Here is an 18737-nt window from a genome sequence, read left to right on the forward strand (position 1 = left end):
CTACCCCATTCATTAACAGAATTACCACATTCTCAGAATCAAACTCATTATACTGCAAGGACTTTCTGAAACTACAGTTTCAAAGGCTATGTACACGAAAACAAATTCTACTCTATTCATAGAGCAAGGAATAAGTAGTACTAGCCATTTGTAATTGTTCCATACACTGTGAAAGAATCAAAAGCTCTTAAATTTTGTCTAAATACAGCATTTAATTTGTAGAAATGTCCTTCAGGATTTTTTTTTTTTAAATACTCCTTTCCAACTTACTCTTTTCCGGGACTCTTCAATGGCTGACAGCAAAGCATTATCTTTTTCATTCTTCAGGAATCCCTATGGAAAGGAGAAATACAGTTTCAGTTGAAAATCAGCCTTACATCAGATGCAAACTGCACTACTCAGCTCTTTCAACTTTAAGAAGTGCTAGAAGCTTTCTCCCCAATCCACCCCTGAGGAGTTTAAAGGTCATTTTATTTCACTCAAGGTAAGATGCCCATAAAGCTCAATGTGAAAATGAAAATACATTAATCCCCTGTTTTAATCTGCATTAAATCCTAGTGAAGTGTCCAGCTTCTATTCTCTTTTGTGTCCCAGCAACTGCTTCCTCTCGCTCTCCATTTGAAGGAACCAGGGTTAAAGCTCTAGCTGAGATAAGATTGTTGGACCCTAGTAAGTAAAGAAGGTTTGGACTTCACAGCTTCAGGCAAGGGCAGAGTTTTAGAGGCCAACTGGAAAGCATGAATACGAGCTTAAGGAAATTAGTTGCAAATGGGTAAAATGACTAAACAGTTGAAAAACACTCTAGAAAAGTTTGCAAACAGTCTCTTCCCTCCTTCCCACCTCCCCCAGCACATCATAAAAAAGGGATTTTTAAAAAAACTATTCAGATGATTTTTTACTCTCACATGGCTAGTCTAAATTAGCAAAACATGCAAGCCATTGCAGTTAATACCTTGCCTGCACCTGCATGTTATTTTTGTGTGACAACATGTCCTTGCTGATGAAGAGTATTTCAAAGATTTGGGGTGGATCTCACTCATTACCTTCAGAAGCAAGCACTAAGACCAACCAAGATGCAGAATTATTAGAATTATTAGAGCAGAATTCACATATCTTTATTTTGTAATTTTGCTGCGACGCATCTCCAATTACCAAAACATCCAGGTCTGCTATCCCTGGACTTGGAGTCAACTCATTAGTAAGCCTTAAAAATAAAAAAATAAAAACTACCAACCAACTTTCATTTCCCCTAAAAATATCTATTACAATGACTGGTAAAATAGGAATAACTTAAAACTCTGTGCGTTAATTGAATAAAGCTCTCAGATTAAGAGTTGAGAGTTCAGCATGTTGTACCTTTGATGTTATATGCACTAATCATAAGAATATGTGGTAGTGGCAGCACCTAGTGGTCCCAATCAGGAATCAGAGTCCAGTTGTGTTATGCACTGCACACACACCCCACAAACAGATGGTCCCTGCCCCGCAGATCTTGCAGACAATCAGTACCACTCCTTATTCCCAAATTAGTGCTGAGGGGCTCCTGAGCAGTGCTGAACTTCCTCAACTCTCACGGACTTCCATGGGATAGGACAGCACTCAGTTTCACACATGTTTGAGCCCTTAACGGAGGGTATCTGCCATAGGTCCTACACAAGCAAAGCTGTGTGCAATGTGACAGGGTGGAGGCCATTTTTATACAATCTCGAGTGCTATGTTTTTAATTTGGGGTAGGGGGTGCATTTTAATACAAACATGGCACTGACTCTGGGTGATTAGTCACACACTGGTGCTACAGATCCAGAGCATTGTGCATGTGTGCACACCGTAACAAGTGTATGTATTACAGTCAGACAATTGCTATACAAGTCATACATACAGAGGTAACCAGAACGTGAAGCCTTGTTTTTCAGTTCCCCCCCAAATCCCGGCCTGAACCAGTTTAGCCACTAGAGAACTCTTTAGCTGATAACAATAACAGGGTCCCTATTCTCTGTGCCCCAGCCACTTGACGACAACATTACACAGACAGCCCATGCAGGTGACGTATGTTTTGCCTTTATTGAATGATTTTTTTTAAATAAAATTGAGCACCCAGGAAGGATGAATTTCAAATTCTAAAGCTAAATCAAGACACATGATCCTTGTGTGCTGCCTTTGAACTGTAGGGTGGGGACTATCACTACAGCTGTCAGTGACTGCCCTAGTCACCTACAGACTGGGGCAGGACTGAATCTTTGATTGGCTCCTCTGCTAACACCCCCCCCCCCTCCAATATCTCTAATCAAGGTGGTTTGCTGGTATCTTCAGGGAGTCATTCCTTGAGCGCTTCTCTCTTCAATTTAAGCACCTTCTGAGCAATAATGCTCGTCTTTAACAAGCAGGGCCTTTAGGATATCAAGCTCTTCGTCCAGCATACCACGCAGAGGACAAGTTTCCTCTCCTGCCAGGAGGACGCTGATATTACAAAGAATGTCACATGCCTCCTGTGCCATATGTTACTGCTGTTCATTTTTCACGGAGAAAACCCTTCCTCCGAGACCCAGAGCTGGGATGGAAGCTGGAGGTGCTGAGTGTAACCCTAGAGATCCCAGGTCCCTTTGACTCTTGATGAGGTTGCTGTCTATTTCTCCTGTGACGAATGAACTCTCTTTGAGGAGTGGCAGACAGAGCTGTATCATGATGTAATGGAGAAGAATTACGCTCTCCTCACATCACTGAGTAAAGCTCAACTCTCCTCCTTTCACTGTGAGCTCCGTGAACTCAGATGTCCAGGGCCTGTACTAGAGTCTGCGACTCCCCTGAGAAGAGCCATCAGCGCAGAAGGGAGGAGATCATTGATTTCACGGGGGAAAGCGGTTACTGTGATATGAGCAGAGCCCAGAATATTGTCCCCAAGGGAGGTGAGGTGAGAGATGTGATGACTGCTCATGTACCTGGCTAAGAAATAAGGTGCAATTTTTTTTTTTTTTTTAACAGGGAGGGTAATTAACCAATGGAACAGTTTACCTGAGGATACAGTGGATTCTCTGCCATGAAGTTTTAAAACCAAGACTGAAAGTCTTCTAAAAGATATGCTCTAGCTCAACCAGAGGTTGTGGGCCTGATGAAGAGTTTACTGAGTGAAATTCTGTGCCCTGCATTATGCAGACTAGATGGCCATAATGATCCTTTCTGGCCTTGGAATATATGGTTCTATTGATTTAAAAACCTGGAATAAACCTCACAATGCCTATCCTAAGAAAACAGATTGATTTAAAATGAAGATGTACCTCATGTTAAACTTCAGGTCTGGAACATTACAATCACTTTTTAAGTTAAACGGAAGCTAATCATTCAGCTTCTGAAGGGGGAGCTTCCAGCAGCTGCTGTTGGAATTAATCCCAGCTACTTAATTCATGCTTTGTTTTAACAAAAAATAAGTTCTGGCACTTGTTACATATGGGTCTGTAACCAGAACTGGCATACATTAAAAATGTAAAGGATGACCAGCTACTACTACTACTATTTATTCCTTATATGTTGATTACATTGCCACCTAGTGGCATAAGGTTTTTTGTTTTAAGCACAGATTAATATTTGCATATATCTGCTTTTAGGACAATCCTCTCTGGAGGGTGGTAGGATTGGGATGCGAGTGGGGCAGGGGGAGAGAGATGCACTCCATAAATATTAATTCATTTATTTTCACAACACTCCTGTGAGATGAAGGGGTGGCATTATACCAATTTTACAGCTGGGGAAGTGAGGCACACTGATTTTAAGATCAAGTTTTCACTAATTTTATGTGCCAATTTGAGACCCCTAGGACCTGATAATTCAGAGTACATAGCATTACATAACACTTTATATGTGCAAAGCACAGCTCCCACTGATGTCAGTCACAGCTGTGAGTGCCCAGCCTTCTGCAAATCAGACCCCAGCGTACCAAGTCAGCGCCACAGAAAAAGAGGAACACACAACTCGTGACAACCTGTGAAAAGTTACATTTAAGTGACTTGACTAGCATCACACAGGAATGTTGTGGCAGAGGCAGGGATAGAATCCAGTTTTCGTGGGCAGCATTCAGCTGCCTTAACTATGAGACCATGCTTTGACTTCCTGCAATCCTCTGCCTCATTCACTACACACCTTCCAACTTCTGCAACAAAAAGAAGCAGGGACCCTAAGGACAACAGACTCCTTCACTACACAACCTTGATTCATCCTCCAGGGCATGTCCATCCAGTGGGCTGAATCTGACAGTGGTCCTCTGGAAAAAATACCATGTGATCATGTAATTCAAGATTATATCACAATGCATACACACAAAGGGGATGATTAAGATTGTTTTTGAGTGCTTGACTTTGCAACCTTAATAATATTCTTTTAACATAGTTTGTGTGTGAACAGTTTCGTGGAATTTTAAAACAAGCAAAATGGAGAACAGAAATTACATAATGTTGCAAATTTGACACCCACATGGGTCGTCAGCAGGGTTGGAACCTTTAGATCTACTGCAGAGGTCTCTTCCACGTGAGCTAATAGCATAACTGATACCAGCAGCAGGTTATCTTCTATGAGAGCCAGCATTTAAGGGGGATGACACACTCTGCCAATAGGTTTCACAGGTATTTGCGGACAGCAGAGGAATAGTAAGACACTGGAATCTTGGGTGCCATTCCAGACTCTGGAGAAGGGTGCCCTCTAGTGGGTACAGACCCTTTCTGTCCTGTCCCCGTCCTCTCTTCCCCACCCCAGCTCCTCATACCATTTTCCTATTCCCCTCACCTACCAGTCCCAGTCTCCAATACTTATGTTTGTCATTCCAATCTCAGCCTTTTCCCCAGCCAGTCCCAGTCTCCCTGACCCTCCAATACCAGCCCCTCCCCGAGTCCAGCTTTTGTCCCGTCTGCATCTGTATCAGGTAGCTTCCTCCTCCTCCTCACTGCCTGGGTGTGAGCATGGGGATCATGACAGCACAAGAAATATAGTCTCCCTGATCTCAGTTCTAATGCCCAGCCCTCAGCAGCCCAGAGCTGCATTTGCAGGGAAAGTCCTGCTCAGTCCCCTGCAGCACCAGGCTGCAGAATACCCAGTTCAGGATGGGTGGATTCTTCAGGGAATTTAGCTGTGAAGCTCTAACAAGTCTCTACTGAGCATGTACAAATTGCAATTTTTCTAAGGCTCATAACTTGGCCAGCTCTGGGCAAATTTTCATGCAGATGGCAAAAGGCACATCCATGACACCAAGGCCACCACCCTGCCAAATTTCAGGTCCCTGAGATGAGGGCACTAGATCTATTCAAAGAAAAAGTTGCCAGAATTTTTTAATGTAGGCAAACCAATGTATTTTCTCTACTCTCGTTCTCAGAAATGGCTGAACCGTTTTGGCTGACATTTTCAAAGAAAAACAATGCGCCTAAGGCAGACATATGGCATGGAAAAATTCAGCCCAAATTATTAAAGTTCGGCATGTTTATAAGTTTCTGAAAGCAGGGTGTTATAATGGGAAGTGCTGGACTACCTTAATAGTATGCAGTGCTCAGCCCTGCCTATAATAATCCAGCCTCACTTTTGTCCACTTTACAGAGTAATGTAGTTACAGTCTCTGATCAAAAAGAATCTCTAATCCTGTCCTAAAAGTTAACTTGTAAATTAAACATGAGAGCTGGATAAGACTTCAGGGTGGAGACGACATGATCTATTCTAAGGCATGTTGACCACTTTCCTAGGTAAAGTAAGCTCTTCTACCATAATAACTGACAGTAAAATAAGGTTTTTCTAGAATTTACAAAAAACAAAAAACCCCGAACCTTGGTTTGTAAGGCATTATCTTCTAAGGAGGTAGCGTAAGAGGTTATTTTTACAGCTAGAACTCCAAGAAGGCATAAAGCTTGACCATCTGTGCCATTTGATTACTCTCTCAAAGCTTGAAATCATTTGATGTCTGTTAGTTTTATTGCCTTCATTGTCTGACAGGAAGGCTGAAATGACTGGAGTCAGCACCTTCCTGCTCACGTTTGAATCCCAGAAAGAAAGAGTTTCAGTAAAAAATTAATTATTGCTGAGAAAGGGCATGTGTGTCTCAGTGGTCTCCTTCAGATAAAGGACTGAAAGTCCCTTTCATTTACTGCAATAAATAAGGTTAGTAGATTCTCACCTAGCTGATGGAACGATCTTAATTACTTCCACCAAACAGGCCATACTTTTAACACTTGCTCCAGCCCTCCGAGGAAGCAAATGTTGCCAACTCAGTGAACTGGGGCCTTTTATGGGATGGCAAAGTTTCCTTTTTCACTGGCATGGGAAGAAAGGAGAAAATAAACTAAACAGTTTGTGACCTTTTTTTCCCCTCCCAACTGGGTTAAACCAGTAGCTTTTGGCCAGTTATAGATTCTTAAAATAACTGGATTTTGAGTACATTGAAATTTCTTCAGGTAAACAGTGGGAGAGAAAGTTATATAGTGGGCAACAAAGCCACTCTTCAGTGGTGGCCTCTATACATTGGCAATGGAAGCTCCAGATGAAGCATCTTGTTTTATTTATAATTATTTCTATTTGCAGTGGTTTACTTTAGTTAAGAAAGAGTCGGATAACTATTTGAATATACTCCTAGCATCGGTATGCCTTGACATGCTTTATTTTCCAGGATAGCTCAGTCTGGAATCATGTAATATACAGCAAAACTGCCTGGAGGTTACTGAAACAATAAGAGGCCCTACTGTCTATCATTATTGGTTACACCTTTGCTGTTTTTATGACAGATGGGCTCGCAGTAACATGACATGGTGTGGCCATGCCCCTATAAGTAATTCCGTGCCTCTGCGGAAGATGAGAACTTTCCAGAGTAGCATATGTAGTACTCGGGCTTTGCTCAGGCTCCTCTCACATTTCTGAGATCACACGTCCGTTGGGAGCTTTTGCAGATCTTTTGAGGGTTTTTTTGCATTGTGGCTGATACAAGAGCAAAACAAATCCAGTAGACACTCAGAGTTACAAACACCTCGGGAATGCAGGTCGTAACTCTGAAATCTTTGTAACTCCAAACAAAATATTTTGTTTTTTCTTTCAAAAGTTTACAACTGAACATTGACTTAATACAGCTTTGAAATTTTAATATGCAGAAGGAAAATACTGCTTTTCACCATCTTAATTTACATGAAACAAGCACAGAAACAGTTTCCTTACCTTGTCAAATCTTTTTTTTTTTAAAAACTTTCCTTTTTTTTTTTTAAAGTAGTTTACATTTAACACTGTACAATATTTGCTTTTTATAGTTTTTTTTGTCTCTGCTGCTGCCGGATTGCACACTTCCAGTTCCAAATGAGGTGTGGGGTAGACCGGTCAGTTTGTAACTCTGGTGTTCATAACTCTGAGGTTCCACAGTAGGAAGATTCAGCTTGTGCGTAGATTTTGGACGCAGGTACAGATTTTGGCACACATATGAGATCTCCCATTTCTTCCAAAGTATCATGGCAGCTATCCTAGGATCTGCTGCCTGAGACTGAAAGACCCAGCAAGCTTTATACAACTGATTTTCCTCTTAGGGAATTTTAGATGGGAGGATTATGATGGTGCAAAAGTAGTATCACTGCCAAGGACCCAATCCAGAAGTCCTTACTCACAACAAGCTCCCACTTAAGTCTGAAAGTAGCGTTAGTGGGCACTAGAAGTTGTGTGCAAGTAAGGAGCGGATGGTGAAGTCATGAGTCAGAATGCATGGATAAGTGAAGGAGGAAGGTAGAACAGGGCTAGCCCCACTGTATAGAACAATGTCTTGAGTATAAATTGTTCAACAAACACGCACCTTGCAAATTAGTTGGTCTTTGTGGAGGGAACATGTCCTTGGCTCAGTGGCAGAACAGATGTTCTCAATGGAGAACCGCAAGGAGACCTCTCTCTTCTACCCTTAAATTAGACAAGATAAAAGCTAGCACTCAATGAGAGGTGAAGGATAAAGTTGGCACTTCAGGGCTTAGCTGAATGGAAAGTTGGCAGAGTTTGAGCAAGGCAGCTGAGCTTGTCAAACTGCAAATAAGCATTAGTTCCCTGTCATTATGTTTATGCTAGGAAATCCTACAGGAATTTCTGAAGTGGGAAGAGATTTCCATTATTGATTGAGCTGGAAAAAAAAAAAAGGCAGCAGAGCACACTGGAAATATTCATATTTCCCCATGGTCAGGAATCAGCTACTCAGCATCAGAGGGAGTTAACATGTTGAAGTTTAAGGGGATAAAATGTAAGGGTCAATAATCGCTACACAGAACGCTGCATTGATAAATTCAAATAGTTTGCTCAAGGGAGATTTATTGCTCTTTTGGCTGCATTCTTAGAGGTTGGCAACCAGTTCCCCACCGCCACCATATCTAAGAGCACCATGGGATGGTGGGTCATATTTAATTCATTTTAAATTGAAGGTCAGAGAATAACATGCGTTTTGCAGTGGTTAGTATTTCAAACATATTAAGTCATGAAAATGTACCAACTCTGGCACAAACACCACTCAATCATTCTGGTCACAGGGATGGTCCTAAAGATACATTACTTGCCTTTTTTTAAAGCAAAGCAAAACTATGCAACACACTGCTTCAAGCAAGTTGAATTTTGCAAGGCTACTTTAATATATATTTTAATACGTGTTAATTCACTACAGATGAAGAGGACCACAGAAATTACTCCTACCGAAACAAAATGCTGTACAGAAAGCTGACATATAGCCACAGTAACATATTTTTAGTAGTGGCACAATTTCTTGCTGGGTAGTTATGCATAGAACTAACTGTTCAAACTCCGCAGGGGGCAGCATACGTTGCAAAACTAAAAAAGGGGTATCTGCCATTTGCCAAGAAAGCTGTTCAAGGATGCTGCTTGCTGTTTTCAAGCCGCAGGTTGCAACTTTAGCTTTAAAAGGTGGCATCAGGTGGAACAGACCTCTCTGCCCTTCTGTCAGGGTATCATTGATGTAGTGCTCAATTTTAAATGCAGCCTTTAATCTCTGTGTTACACAGTGAGCCTAGGGCAAATATTTACAAGCAAATTGCTCCATGCTGTAGATTAGTGCCTGCAGTGAGACATCTTTGTTAGGACTGTTTTAACCACTTTAGACAATCTGATCTGTGCTAGAAACAGTTTTCAGATGCAGCTATGCTGGGTTCTGTTGCAGTAATGTCATTACTTTTAGCTACAGCAGGGAAAGCTCTCGAAACTGCTGAAAGAACAGTTTCTCTTGAAGTTCGCAGATTCTCTTGATGTCTTTGCCACTAGAGTGGGGCAGATGGTGCATGATCTTTGGCTCTTGATGAAACCATTTGGATCTGGCAAATGCAGACGAGAAATGTTCTCCCCTGACAGACATAATGTCTCTAAGGTAAAGATAAGAGATATGAATTGGCATCATGTTGATAGGAGTGGAGGAGCTATGAGAAAAGGCTCCTTTTATGGTCTATTCTGCTAATAATGATTACTAACTTTGTGCCCTCTATCAATTACAGGTACAAATCACGGAATGCCTCTACTGGCTTTTTAAATACACGCAACAAGTGCGCCCACAAATCAGGTAGACCAGACATCTGCAGCCTATCACTGTTCCTGCAGTTGCACCTACAACACCAGAGACTAGTTTTTGAAAATTTGGCCCACAAAGTCTACAGCGGGCATAAGACAGGATAGGAGATCAGCATATGGGGATTGATACAGTGAGGCAGGATTGCTGAAAACGCTCTCAAGTTCCATCATCCCGAGAGTCAGAGTAAAACTCCACAACTTTGCACATAGGACGGCTCTAGGAATTTTACACACATGCAGGCATGTCCACTGCTAGCAACAAGGTCACTGAACAAATAGTCACTCGTAAAGACTATAAAAAAATGAAAGACCAGGGGAAAAGGGATTACACTTAGACTAACTGTTTCACACAGATTGACAATGGCGAACTACAGTACACTGGATTTGGAAGAGGCAGGCAATGGCCACATTTTCAGGGAGGATGGACCAATTCAATCATGCTTCTCATTCTTGGTAACTTTCAAAGGAAGCAGAATGGGAAAAGAAATGTAAGTCCACATGTCAAATAGACAAAGTAGACAGGGTTGAGTGACTAAGAGGGCAGCAAAAGAAGGTTTACAATGGCCGCAAGGCACACAACAACTGAACTCACTAGGCTGAGTAATGTCAATTGTCTGTTAGCTAACAGACTAACTATATTTCACAGTCTTCTACCACCTTCCATCTCCAGAAGGATCTCAAAGTGATGGACGATCGTTAATCTTTGCATTACCTTTGTGAAGGAGATAAGTGTGTATTGGCAGAGCCAGGATTAGAACCCACAGCTCCTAACTCCCAGTCCTGTGCTTTAGCCACTAGATGACCTTTCAGCACAGAGACACACTTATAATATTCTCTGCTGATATTAAATAGCTCCACTGTGCCATATGCGACAAATGTTAGTTCTCCAAAATATATTTGCTGCACACAGCCATCTAGGACAGTGAAAGGTGTATACAGTGAATATAAATAGCATTTACCATCTACGTACCCTGCTGGTACATAGTGTCAGTCACTTACACTGGAGTCACAAAATATAACTATATTCCTGCTATGCAGTGATGCTCATGCTGATTATTTCTGAGCAGAGATCATCACTACTGGCAAAGGAAAATGAGTCTCAGCTTGATTTTGGTTTCTTCTAATTCAGTATCATTTTGTATGGTGTACTCTTTTGCTCTATTGCAACCTCCTACTCTATTACATTATATGATATTTACAATTTGCTTCATTCCCTAACACCACATGGAAATCCACAGAAATGTTTCAATTCACATTGTTTTGTAGTCTTATTTTACCGACACCACAGGAGTTTGTAAGGTTTTAATAATCCCAAACCTAATTATAAAATTGGACATATTTGTAATCTTAAAAAGGGACTCTATCAGGTTTTAAAAAAACATAGTTAACGAAACATACCCTTACCTGTATTACTTGTAACACACACAAACTGAAATTTTTAAAAAAACTTATTTTTTTTTTAATATTTCTGCTGTTTTTTCCCCACTTCATGACAATGAAATCAGAATAGCCAGTTTCACTTTTGTGTACCAGCCAATTTTGCTTTCGGGTTCTAAGACACCTTCCCAACGTTGCCGTGGTTGAAATGCAGACAGCATAGGGGAATGTGTAGTTAAAAGACTGTTTCTATAGGAATTTTTTTTTAAGTCACAAACATTTCTATTGGTGTTAGATTTTGTATGATGTTATTTTTATAAAACCTACATGTGGGGCAAATTGCCTGAGACTGTGCCTCTTTAAATGATAGATTGTAGGAAATGCTGCAGAATCCCTCTGTGTGCATCAGCTTTTACGACAGTCACTGACATGATACACACAAGTATTATAAGCATTATCCTCCCTTCTCCTATTCCTCCTCTCTCCACTGTTAGATATCCTCATACTCTCACATGTCTACAATTAAACCATAAGCACTTTGGCATTGGGGACTAAGTCTTATTTGTTCTATAAAGCACCCGACAGACTCTGTTCACTGTGTAAATAATAAACAAGATGTAACGTTACTAAGAACCCTGATCTATTTAGATATCATGGCAAAGAAGGGAGAAAAGGGTAGAGAAAGAAGGCAGCCACCTTTCCAGATGGAAAGCTCAAAAGCTAAACAAGAGAACCCAGGTGATTGATCTCTTGTACATTGTTTAAGATAGTGTAATAGTTGGCCATTCTGTTCATCCCAAATGTGCTAGCTCAGCTTGCTAACATTGGTACAATATACTCAAAAACAAAAATAAAAATAATTGCATCCACAGCTCCCATTAGTATTAGTGAAAGCAAACAATTATAATTTGACATTTTGGTTAAAGGGCAACATTGTATTTATAGCATTGCTCACAATACAATTATTTGAAATGGGGGATAGACCCACCCTGATAGATTGGTTCAGCTTAAGAGCTGATTCATCCAAAGCAATTTGGCACAAGATGTTTCACCATTAGCAATGGCATCCGCTCTAGACAGAAGTGAATGAACCATACACACCAGAAGTTGAGGTGGTGACTAATCTTATCAAACTGCAATCCTAGATAATTCTCCCATTTTATAAATCTACTAGTGAATGTCTTTTATTCTGTTTTCAACAAAAATTTTAAATGCAGAGAATGAGTCTGTTCTGGGATTTTGTTCAGAACCATCAATAGGTATCTCTCTTGTCTTAAAAATGCACCCGCGTTAGCATCCTGATAAAAAAATGGTACAAACAATGAAACATTATTGCAAATCTACAAAAGTGTGTATGCACCATAGTACCTAGAATCAAAATAAAACACTGTACTTCGGCTGTTCTAAGAACCAGTAGTTTTGCTTGAAATACACAAAATTATCATGTATTTCTCTCTAAAGGCTTTGGGATCCAAAGTGCTATCTTCTATAAACGGCAATAAAGAAGCAATGTAATGTAATACAGAAAGATCATTTCAGATCATCTATTCTGGTAAGCTACTATTCCAGCTTCTTCCAACATCATTCCTTTAAATGGAACACTGGGGTTAAATGAAGATCAAAATGACTCAGTGTTCTTGCCTGGTCTTAAAAAGTGCCAGTCATAACTAGCATCACAGGGTAACACTTGCCACTCAAGGCATCTCTTCCTCAAACCAAGCCGAGGAACACCCTGAATCAGGCCACCAAAACTCATTTTACCGATGACGCCATTTTATTACTACATCTGCTGCCATTTTAGTGCCGTAGTTACCACACAATTTTCCAGAAAACGAAGCTGTGTGCTCTCTCCTCTAGCATGAAACTATGCTCAGATAATCTGGTGACAAGCACAATTTGTACTTTTTCATTTTTAATTGCCACTAGGGCCATGTTCTTGCTTCTAAAGGGCAGGAAAGCTCAACTCTGTTACCCCAGAGGACCACACCTCAATTCTCTGCACTGATGGGCTGGGTCAGGAGCCTTGAGAGATGGTTTGAACTGAGAAACCAGTCATTGGAAATCTGTCAGCACCAAAGGACAGACTTATAAATGTAGGGGAACAGAGGGAGTGTGCAGCCGCCATGCAGGCGGACAGATTTCCCTCCAGGTTCCATTAAGAATCCTTAGACAAAATGGGCGTGCAAGGAAAACGAAACAAGGCACAGTGGAAATAAGCACTCGATCTATTAACAATATCTGTGACAGTCTTACTCAGCATTATCATTAACGTGTCGCCAGACACAAGAACTCACTGAAACTGCAGATAGAAAACTAGTTTCTTCCGAAAATATAGTTAGAATTCGAGTGCTAGCCTGCCAATTTGATTAATAAAAGATTGACCACTCTTAGATTATTACATGTCTCTCCTGGAACACTGTCAAGAGAAACAGTGTATTAGACAAACAGTCCGTTAATTAACACTTAACCAATCCCCTCCATGCCATTTCCCACATTTTAATGCAATCCTTCCTTCGTTGTTAGCCCCTGCCACTCACTACCTCTGCAATAGAGGCTGTATTCTTCTGTGATGAGCTGCCTGTTTTACTTTAGCATACGAACCCTACCGCTGCTGTGCAATACATGTGTGTCTGCAGCTTTTTAGAAACTGATCACATTACTGATCAGTATTTGCATACATATTCTTCCACAGTTTTAGGGATATAAAAAAAGTTACATCTTAAAATTAAACTAAATATTTTATGTAAAATCTAATGGAAAGATCTGTATTCTCTCCCACTCTTGCCCCTTTATCTAGCTATCTTAATGCTTTGAGTTTGACACACTTCCCATTCTCAAACCAAAGCATATGCAAGGATTCTAAACACCATGCTCTCAATGTGTTACAGCAATCTATATGTACCTGTTTCCTGCACAATCCTTGGGAGTACTAGTAACCTTTCTTCTTGAATAAAAAGGTCGAAGTGAGAGCCTTCCACCATCTATCCATATTTTAAGCGCCCACTGCTTGCGCACAGCAACGCCCATTGACAGAGGGACAACGCCTGGTTCAGAGAGACCTTGAAATACTGCCAGCATTGTAAATATGATAACCACGTTAAAGCAGGATGCCAATACAGAATCAGAGCACAGACGGGTTTAGTTATTGCAGCACTTTCACAATGCTATTTACTGCAACATTTTTACAGTAATTTGAAACTAAACAACCCCACACGCAAAAGAAAACCTTAGAAAAGTAAAATCCACTTTATTTTGTCGTACACCGATAAGCTGGATAAAGCTACAAAAAAAGAGGCGAGGTTATATTTATTTCAGTTTCAAGAACTACAAGCGTTCTATAGCATAATTTATACAAAACTGTGTTTTGAAACAATCAACAGTTCTGAAGTTATGCACTCTTAAATAAGCATTTAGGAAACATTAGCAAAATCATCCAGACAAGTCAGAAAATAAACCGGGACCAGTTCGTCCATTATTCCAAAATATTTTAAATAATCAGAGATACTTGGTTAACACTAAGTAATTCCAACATGGCAGCATTTCCCTTGGAAAATACAGAAATCCTCTTTCCATAGTGGAGACAAAGCTATTTTGAGGAAGGAAATTAAAATGTACCACGATATCTTTAAATACTAAATTTAAGCATCTCGTAGCCTTTAAAAAATGATGTTTTCATACCACATTACCGATGCATTCCATAAGCTAATCATTTAAATTATTTATGAATGATTAAATTGCTGATCATTACAATAAAAAAAATACAGATGTCAGTAAGAATATGCCTGTTATAATTATACAATTATTATTTGAATGCTTATATATTACAATGCATGGTGATAAAAGCATATCTTTAATCATTTCCTACTGCAATCAATGATACATTTTAATGAAAATGTTATTTATTTTCAAATCTACTTTACCTATGTATGGTATATGCCTGTGGTTTAAACTTTTTATACTTAGACCATTACACCAGTCTGGTAAGTACACACTGTAGACAAAAGGCTTCCATTTTTCTCCCGATTATACTCCACCCTTGCTAAGGAACTCTCCTGATGTGCCTTGTTAATGTAACACAACAAATAATGCTTGTACATCAGCTGTAGGACTTTAATGCAAACAATATGCCAACTCTGGCTGCCGCCACTAGATTTCAGACAGAGTTCTATTATAACAGAGCTAGGGCTAACTGTTAAAAACGGTGCCTTCGATATTTTCCATACATTAATTTACAAAGCTCAGTTGAACTCTGGCTCCCACCCACTTCAGACAAAGGAAAATAATTTGCAACACTGTACCAACTGCAAGGATAATTGAACCATCTCCCACACAGGGTCAGTGGTGATGGCTTCCTCCATCTTTTCACACATGCAAACCACACATTTCCATTGTCTTATCTAAGGAGTCAATTTCTTGCTCTACTGTTTCTGGGGTGAGACTTCCTTAAAACAGGTCATCTTGCTTAGACATAGAACTTTTTGGTCAAGCAAGGTCAGTCCTTCAACATTTCTTTTTGCAGAACAGTTCACACATTTCACACTTAACAATAGAAAGGATGCAGGACATGTCATGTTATACACCTTGATACTCGGAGATGAATCTCCAAAGTGGGATAATAATTCTCTATTGCCTTTACTTCATAAGCACAGTTATGGTCCCAACATGGCACATTTGATTAATCCACTTTTCACTGTGAAGGATAAATACAGCCTAAGCAAGGAAGCGCTATACTTTCGTTTCCCATTCCAAAGACAGGCAGACAGACAGAGTTGCTAATTAGCATGCTGTTTGAGAGTCTGTGGATTTTAGAGTAACAATCAGCTGATAGTCACCCAACTAATCCAGGCCCCTAAGATATATATACACACATATAATATATAAATTTTTGTTCCCTGAGTGGTTTATATTCCAATGATTTTGGAAGTTTAGCCCTGTTCTCACACACCCTATTACCTGAAGGGGAGGGGTGAATCTAAAATTGAGAGAATCTATGTTAGTTTCTCTTTGTTCTTTAGTTAACTAGCAAAAAGACAATAATGCCAAGTATATTACTTGGCTACTGAAAATGGGAAATATTTTGTATCCTCTTTAAATGATTGTAATTTCTATGCCAGATTTGAAACCCTTCCCCAAAATAAGGTTTAATGTGTCTTCTAAATAAATCACTAGTGCATATGTAGAAACAGAGGCAACCTAGCAAGTTTTCCATAACTGATGTGTATATATGTATTTTTCTACCATGGTGATAACTTAGGAAGCCATACTATAAACAGTGTCTTATCTTTTTAAAAATACTTTGGCAGATGTTTCATCTTGTCGGTGAGAAAAACAGTAATAAACACATGCAAGAAGTTATACTACTATATTTCTGATTAAATTCAAACAAAAGCTGCAATGTCAAAGTGAATCTTTAAAAGGCAACAATCAAGATCCAAAAGCCGACACCACACTGCCCCACCCTAGAGCTGATCTAAAGGATACTATAAAAGACGAGAAAGGCATAGATCTTAAGGGTTCTCTTTGATTAGAAGGCTAGTCCTCTGAAATGATCCACCTGTTCACAATTCCTCACCTACAAAATTTAAACAAACTATGGCAATATCCACAAGAAAAATTATGATACGAAACCTTAAAAAACAACTGTCAGCCTATTTAACAGTAAGTTTTTAAACCTTAATTTTTATACATATTTTAGATATAGACAATCCTACCTGTAGATCACAGAACCGAGGAGTTACAAACCTGTTAACACGGCTGTGGCTGCAATACTTCAAATGCCTAAAATTTGGGCTTATACAGCTGTCTCTTTCTGTATTAATGCTCAAGTTTTTTCATCTTAAAAAAAACAAAAAACCCTGCAAGTCCTGAAATGGCTGAGATAGCGAAGAGTCCAGAAAGACAATGAGAAAGCAGCTGCCTCAACCGCTGTACACCACTGCCCATAAAGCATCTATATAATTTTTCAGTGGTGCTTTATTCAAATTCTAAGGAAAGCATCAGTCTGAAACCAGTAACTGATGGGAGTAGCAGTTTATAGGTTACAGAAGGATATTTTATTGTTAATGGACTGTACCATGTAAGATTTAAGACGGGGGAGGAACAATATCCAGGCGAGGGGAAAGATTCTAGTGTGGTTTTTTTTTCCCCAAGCCACTGCAATTACTCTGATGTGAATTTTTGATGACTTCCGACATCTTGCATGGTTAATAATCGTTTCAGCTGTCATGTTTAGTTAATGTGGAAAATGCATTTGCTGCATTGTGATGCAGTGCTGTGGCCACAGATTGTAACACCAGTTGTGAAGCTATTCCCTTAACTGAGCAGCATGAATTTGCACATACCATGAGGCTGAAAAAAGTGGTAGTTAGATTTTATACAGAGAGCTTCTGCCATTTTAGACTTGCAGAATATGTTGAAACAACATATTTTGTTCATTTAATTTAACAGTGTACTAACTGGTGTCATTTTTTTTTTTTAATTAAAAAGAGCCTTGAGTCTCTATTGTTTTTATCTGTTTGGATTATTTGGTGGTTAAAGATTTAGATACTGTTTAAATTAACCTTTGGACTTAATTGTAGCTTTGAGCAGAGGTTATTGCATTGCAGGCATATACAGCCCAACAAAGCTGTCAGCGACAAGAAAATGAAGACCCTTTATTAACATACATTTAGCTTAACTACCATTTTTCCACATATTTAAATATATAATATTGTTATGATGAATCTGAAGGATAAAACATGCTGCTTATAGAAGGTGATTTTTTTTAAAGTATTACTCTTTCACATCCAATGAAAAGTAAAAGGTTATGTAAAATATCAATGTGTCTTTCACTATCACCAATAGAAATTCAATGCTGCAAGCAATCATGCAATTACAGGAAGGGATGTAAAACAGCAGAGATGAAACCATGTTAAGAGCCAGTCACCCGATGATTAAAGTCAGGCCAGTATATTCCAGCAGTCAGGTGATGGTGCCATCATTACAGTGCAGAAAGCCATAGAAAAATCGAGAAACGAACCACCTCCATCTTAAAGAAAAAAATTAGAAGCACCAAAGAACTAAGGAATGTATTTGTTGATCTCCAAAACACACCACCATGACAAAGTGCTTTACAATTTGTGAGCGTACCGTTATCAGACGGCTAGATGCACACACAAACTGCACATTTAACACACACAACCCATAATGATTCAGCTCCCTCCACCATTAACAATTTGTGGGTGCACAGAACTCTTTGAATTTTAAAGCTTTTCAACATAACCCTGCTCTAATCACACTTCACCATGCAGAAATTTTGCCAACCAAATGCAAACTTAATATTTGCTCACAAAAAATCCGAGACTCTCGGGCATCTGAGCTTTATTTTTTTTTTTGAAGTATGAAGAACTAACAAAGCACCATTTTAATGCACGTTAACGCCAAGTTCATACGCAGCACCGACATCAACATCAAATCAATTCACTATTTCCATTGTTTTATTAATGACAAACAACCCTCATTGAGCAACGAAGTGTTAACAAAAACAGCAGCACCAGAGAGATGTACAGTTTATTTCTAGGCAGTGAAGAAAACCGGATCTCTGAATTAACACTGTACTACCTGTTTTGGTGGCTGTGTCACTTAATAGCCGCTATATTTGCAGAATGTGCTTTGTGACTCAGACTTATCAATTTGAGAGGCAACACTGGGCACCTGTAAGGCTAACTCAGAGGCTTCACAGTATAGTGAACTTCACAAGTGGCCGAGTTGTCTCTTCATGCACTGTATTTGCGCTTTGAAATGAGCAAACGAGCTTTGGCTCAGATTTCTGCAAC

At 39.6% G+C, this 18737-nt stretch overlaps 1 protein-coding gene across 3 annotated transcripts in view; it reads right to left on the reverse strand.

Annotated features, from left to right (window-relative positions):
• NUP93 (nucleoporin 93) overlaps positions 1 to 18737 on the reverse strand; it is a 136938-nt gene that overhangs the window by 46181 nt on the left and 72020 nt on the right. For all 3 annotated transcript variants that reach the window (XM_039503379.1, XM_039503377.1, XM_039503378.1), the window contains exon 4: positions 271 to 333. In XM_039503379.1, the coding sequence (XP_039359313.1) occupies positions 271 to 333 (63 nt within the window). The remainder of the gene's footprint in view (positions 1 to 270; positions 334 to 18737) is intronic.

The sequence above is a fragment of the Mauremys reevesii genome, linkage group 16, assembly GCF_016161935.1.
Source record: "Mauremys reevesii isolate NIE-2019 linkage group 16, ASM1616193v1, whole genome shotgun sequence".
In the NCBI taxonomy this organism is placed as follows: Eukaryota; Metazoa; Chordata; order Testudines; family Geoemydidae; genus Mauremys; species Mauremys reevesii.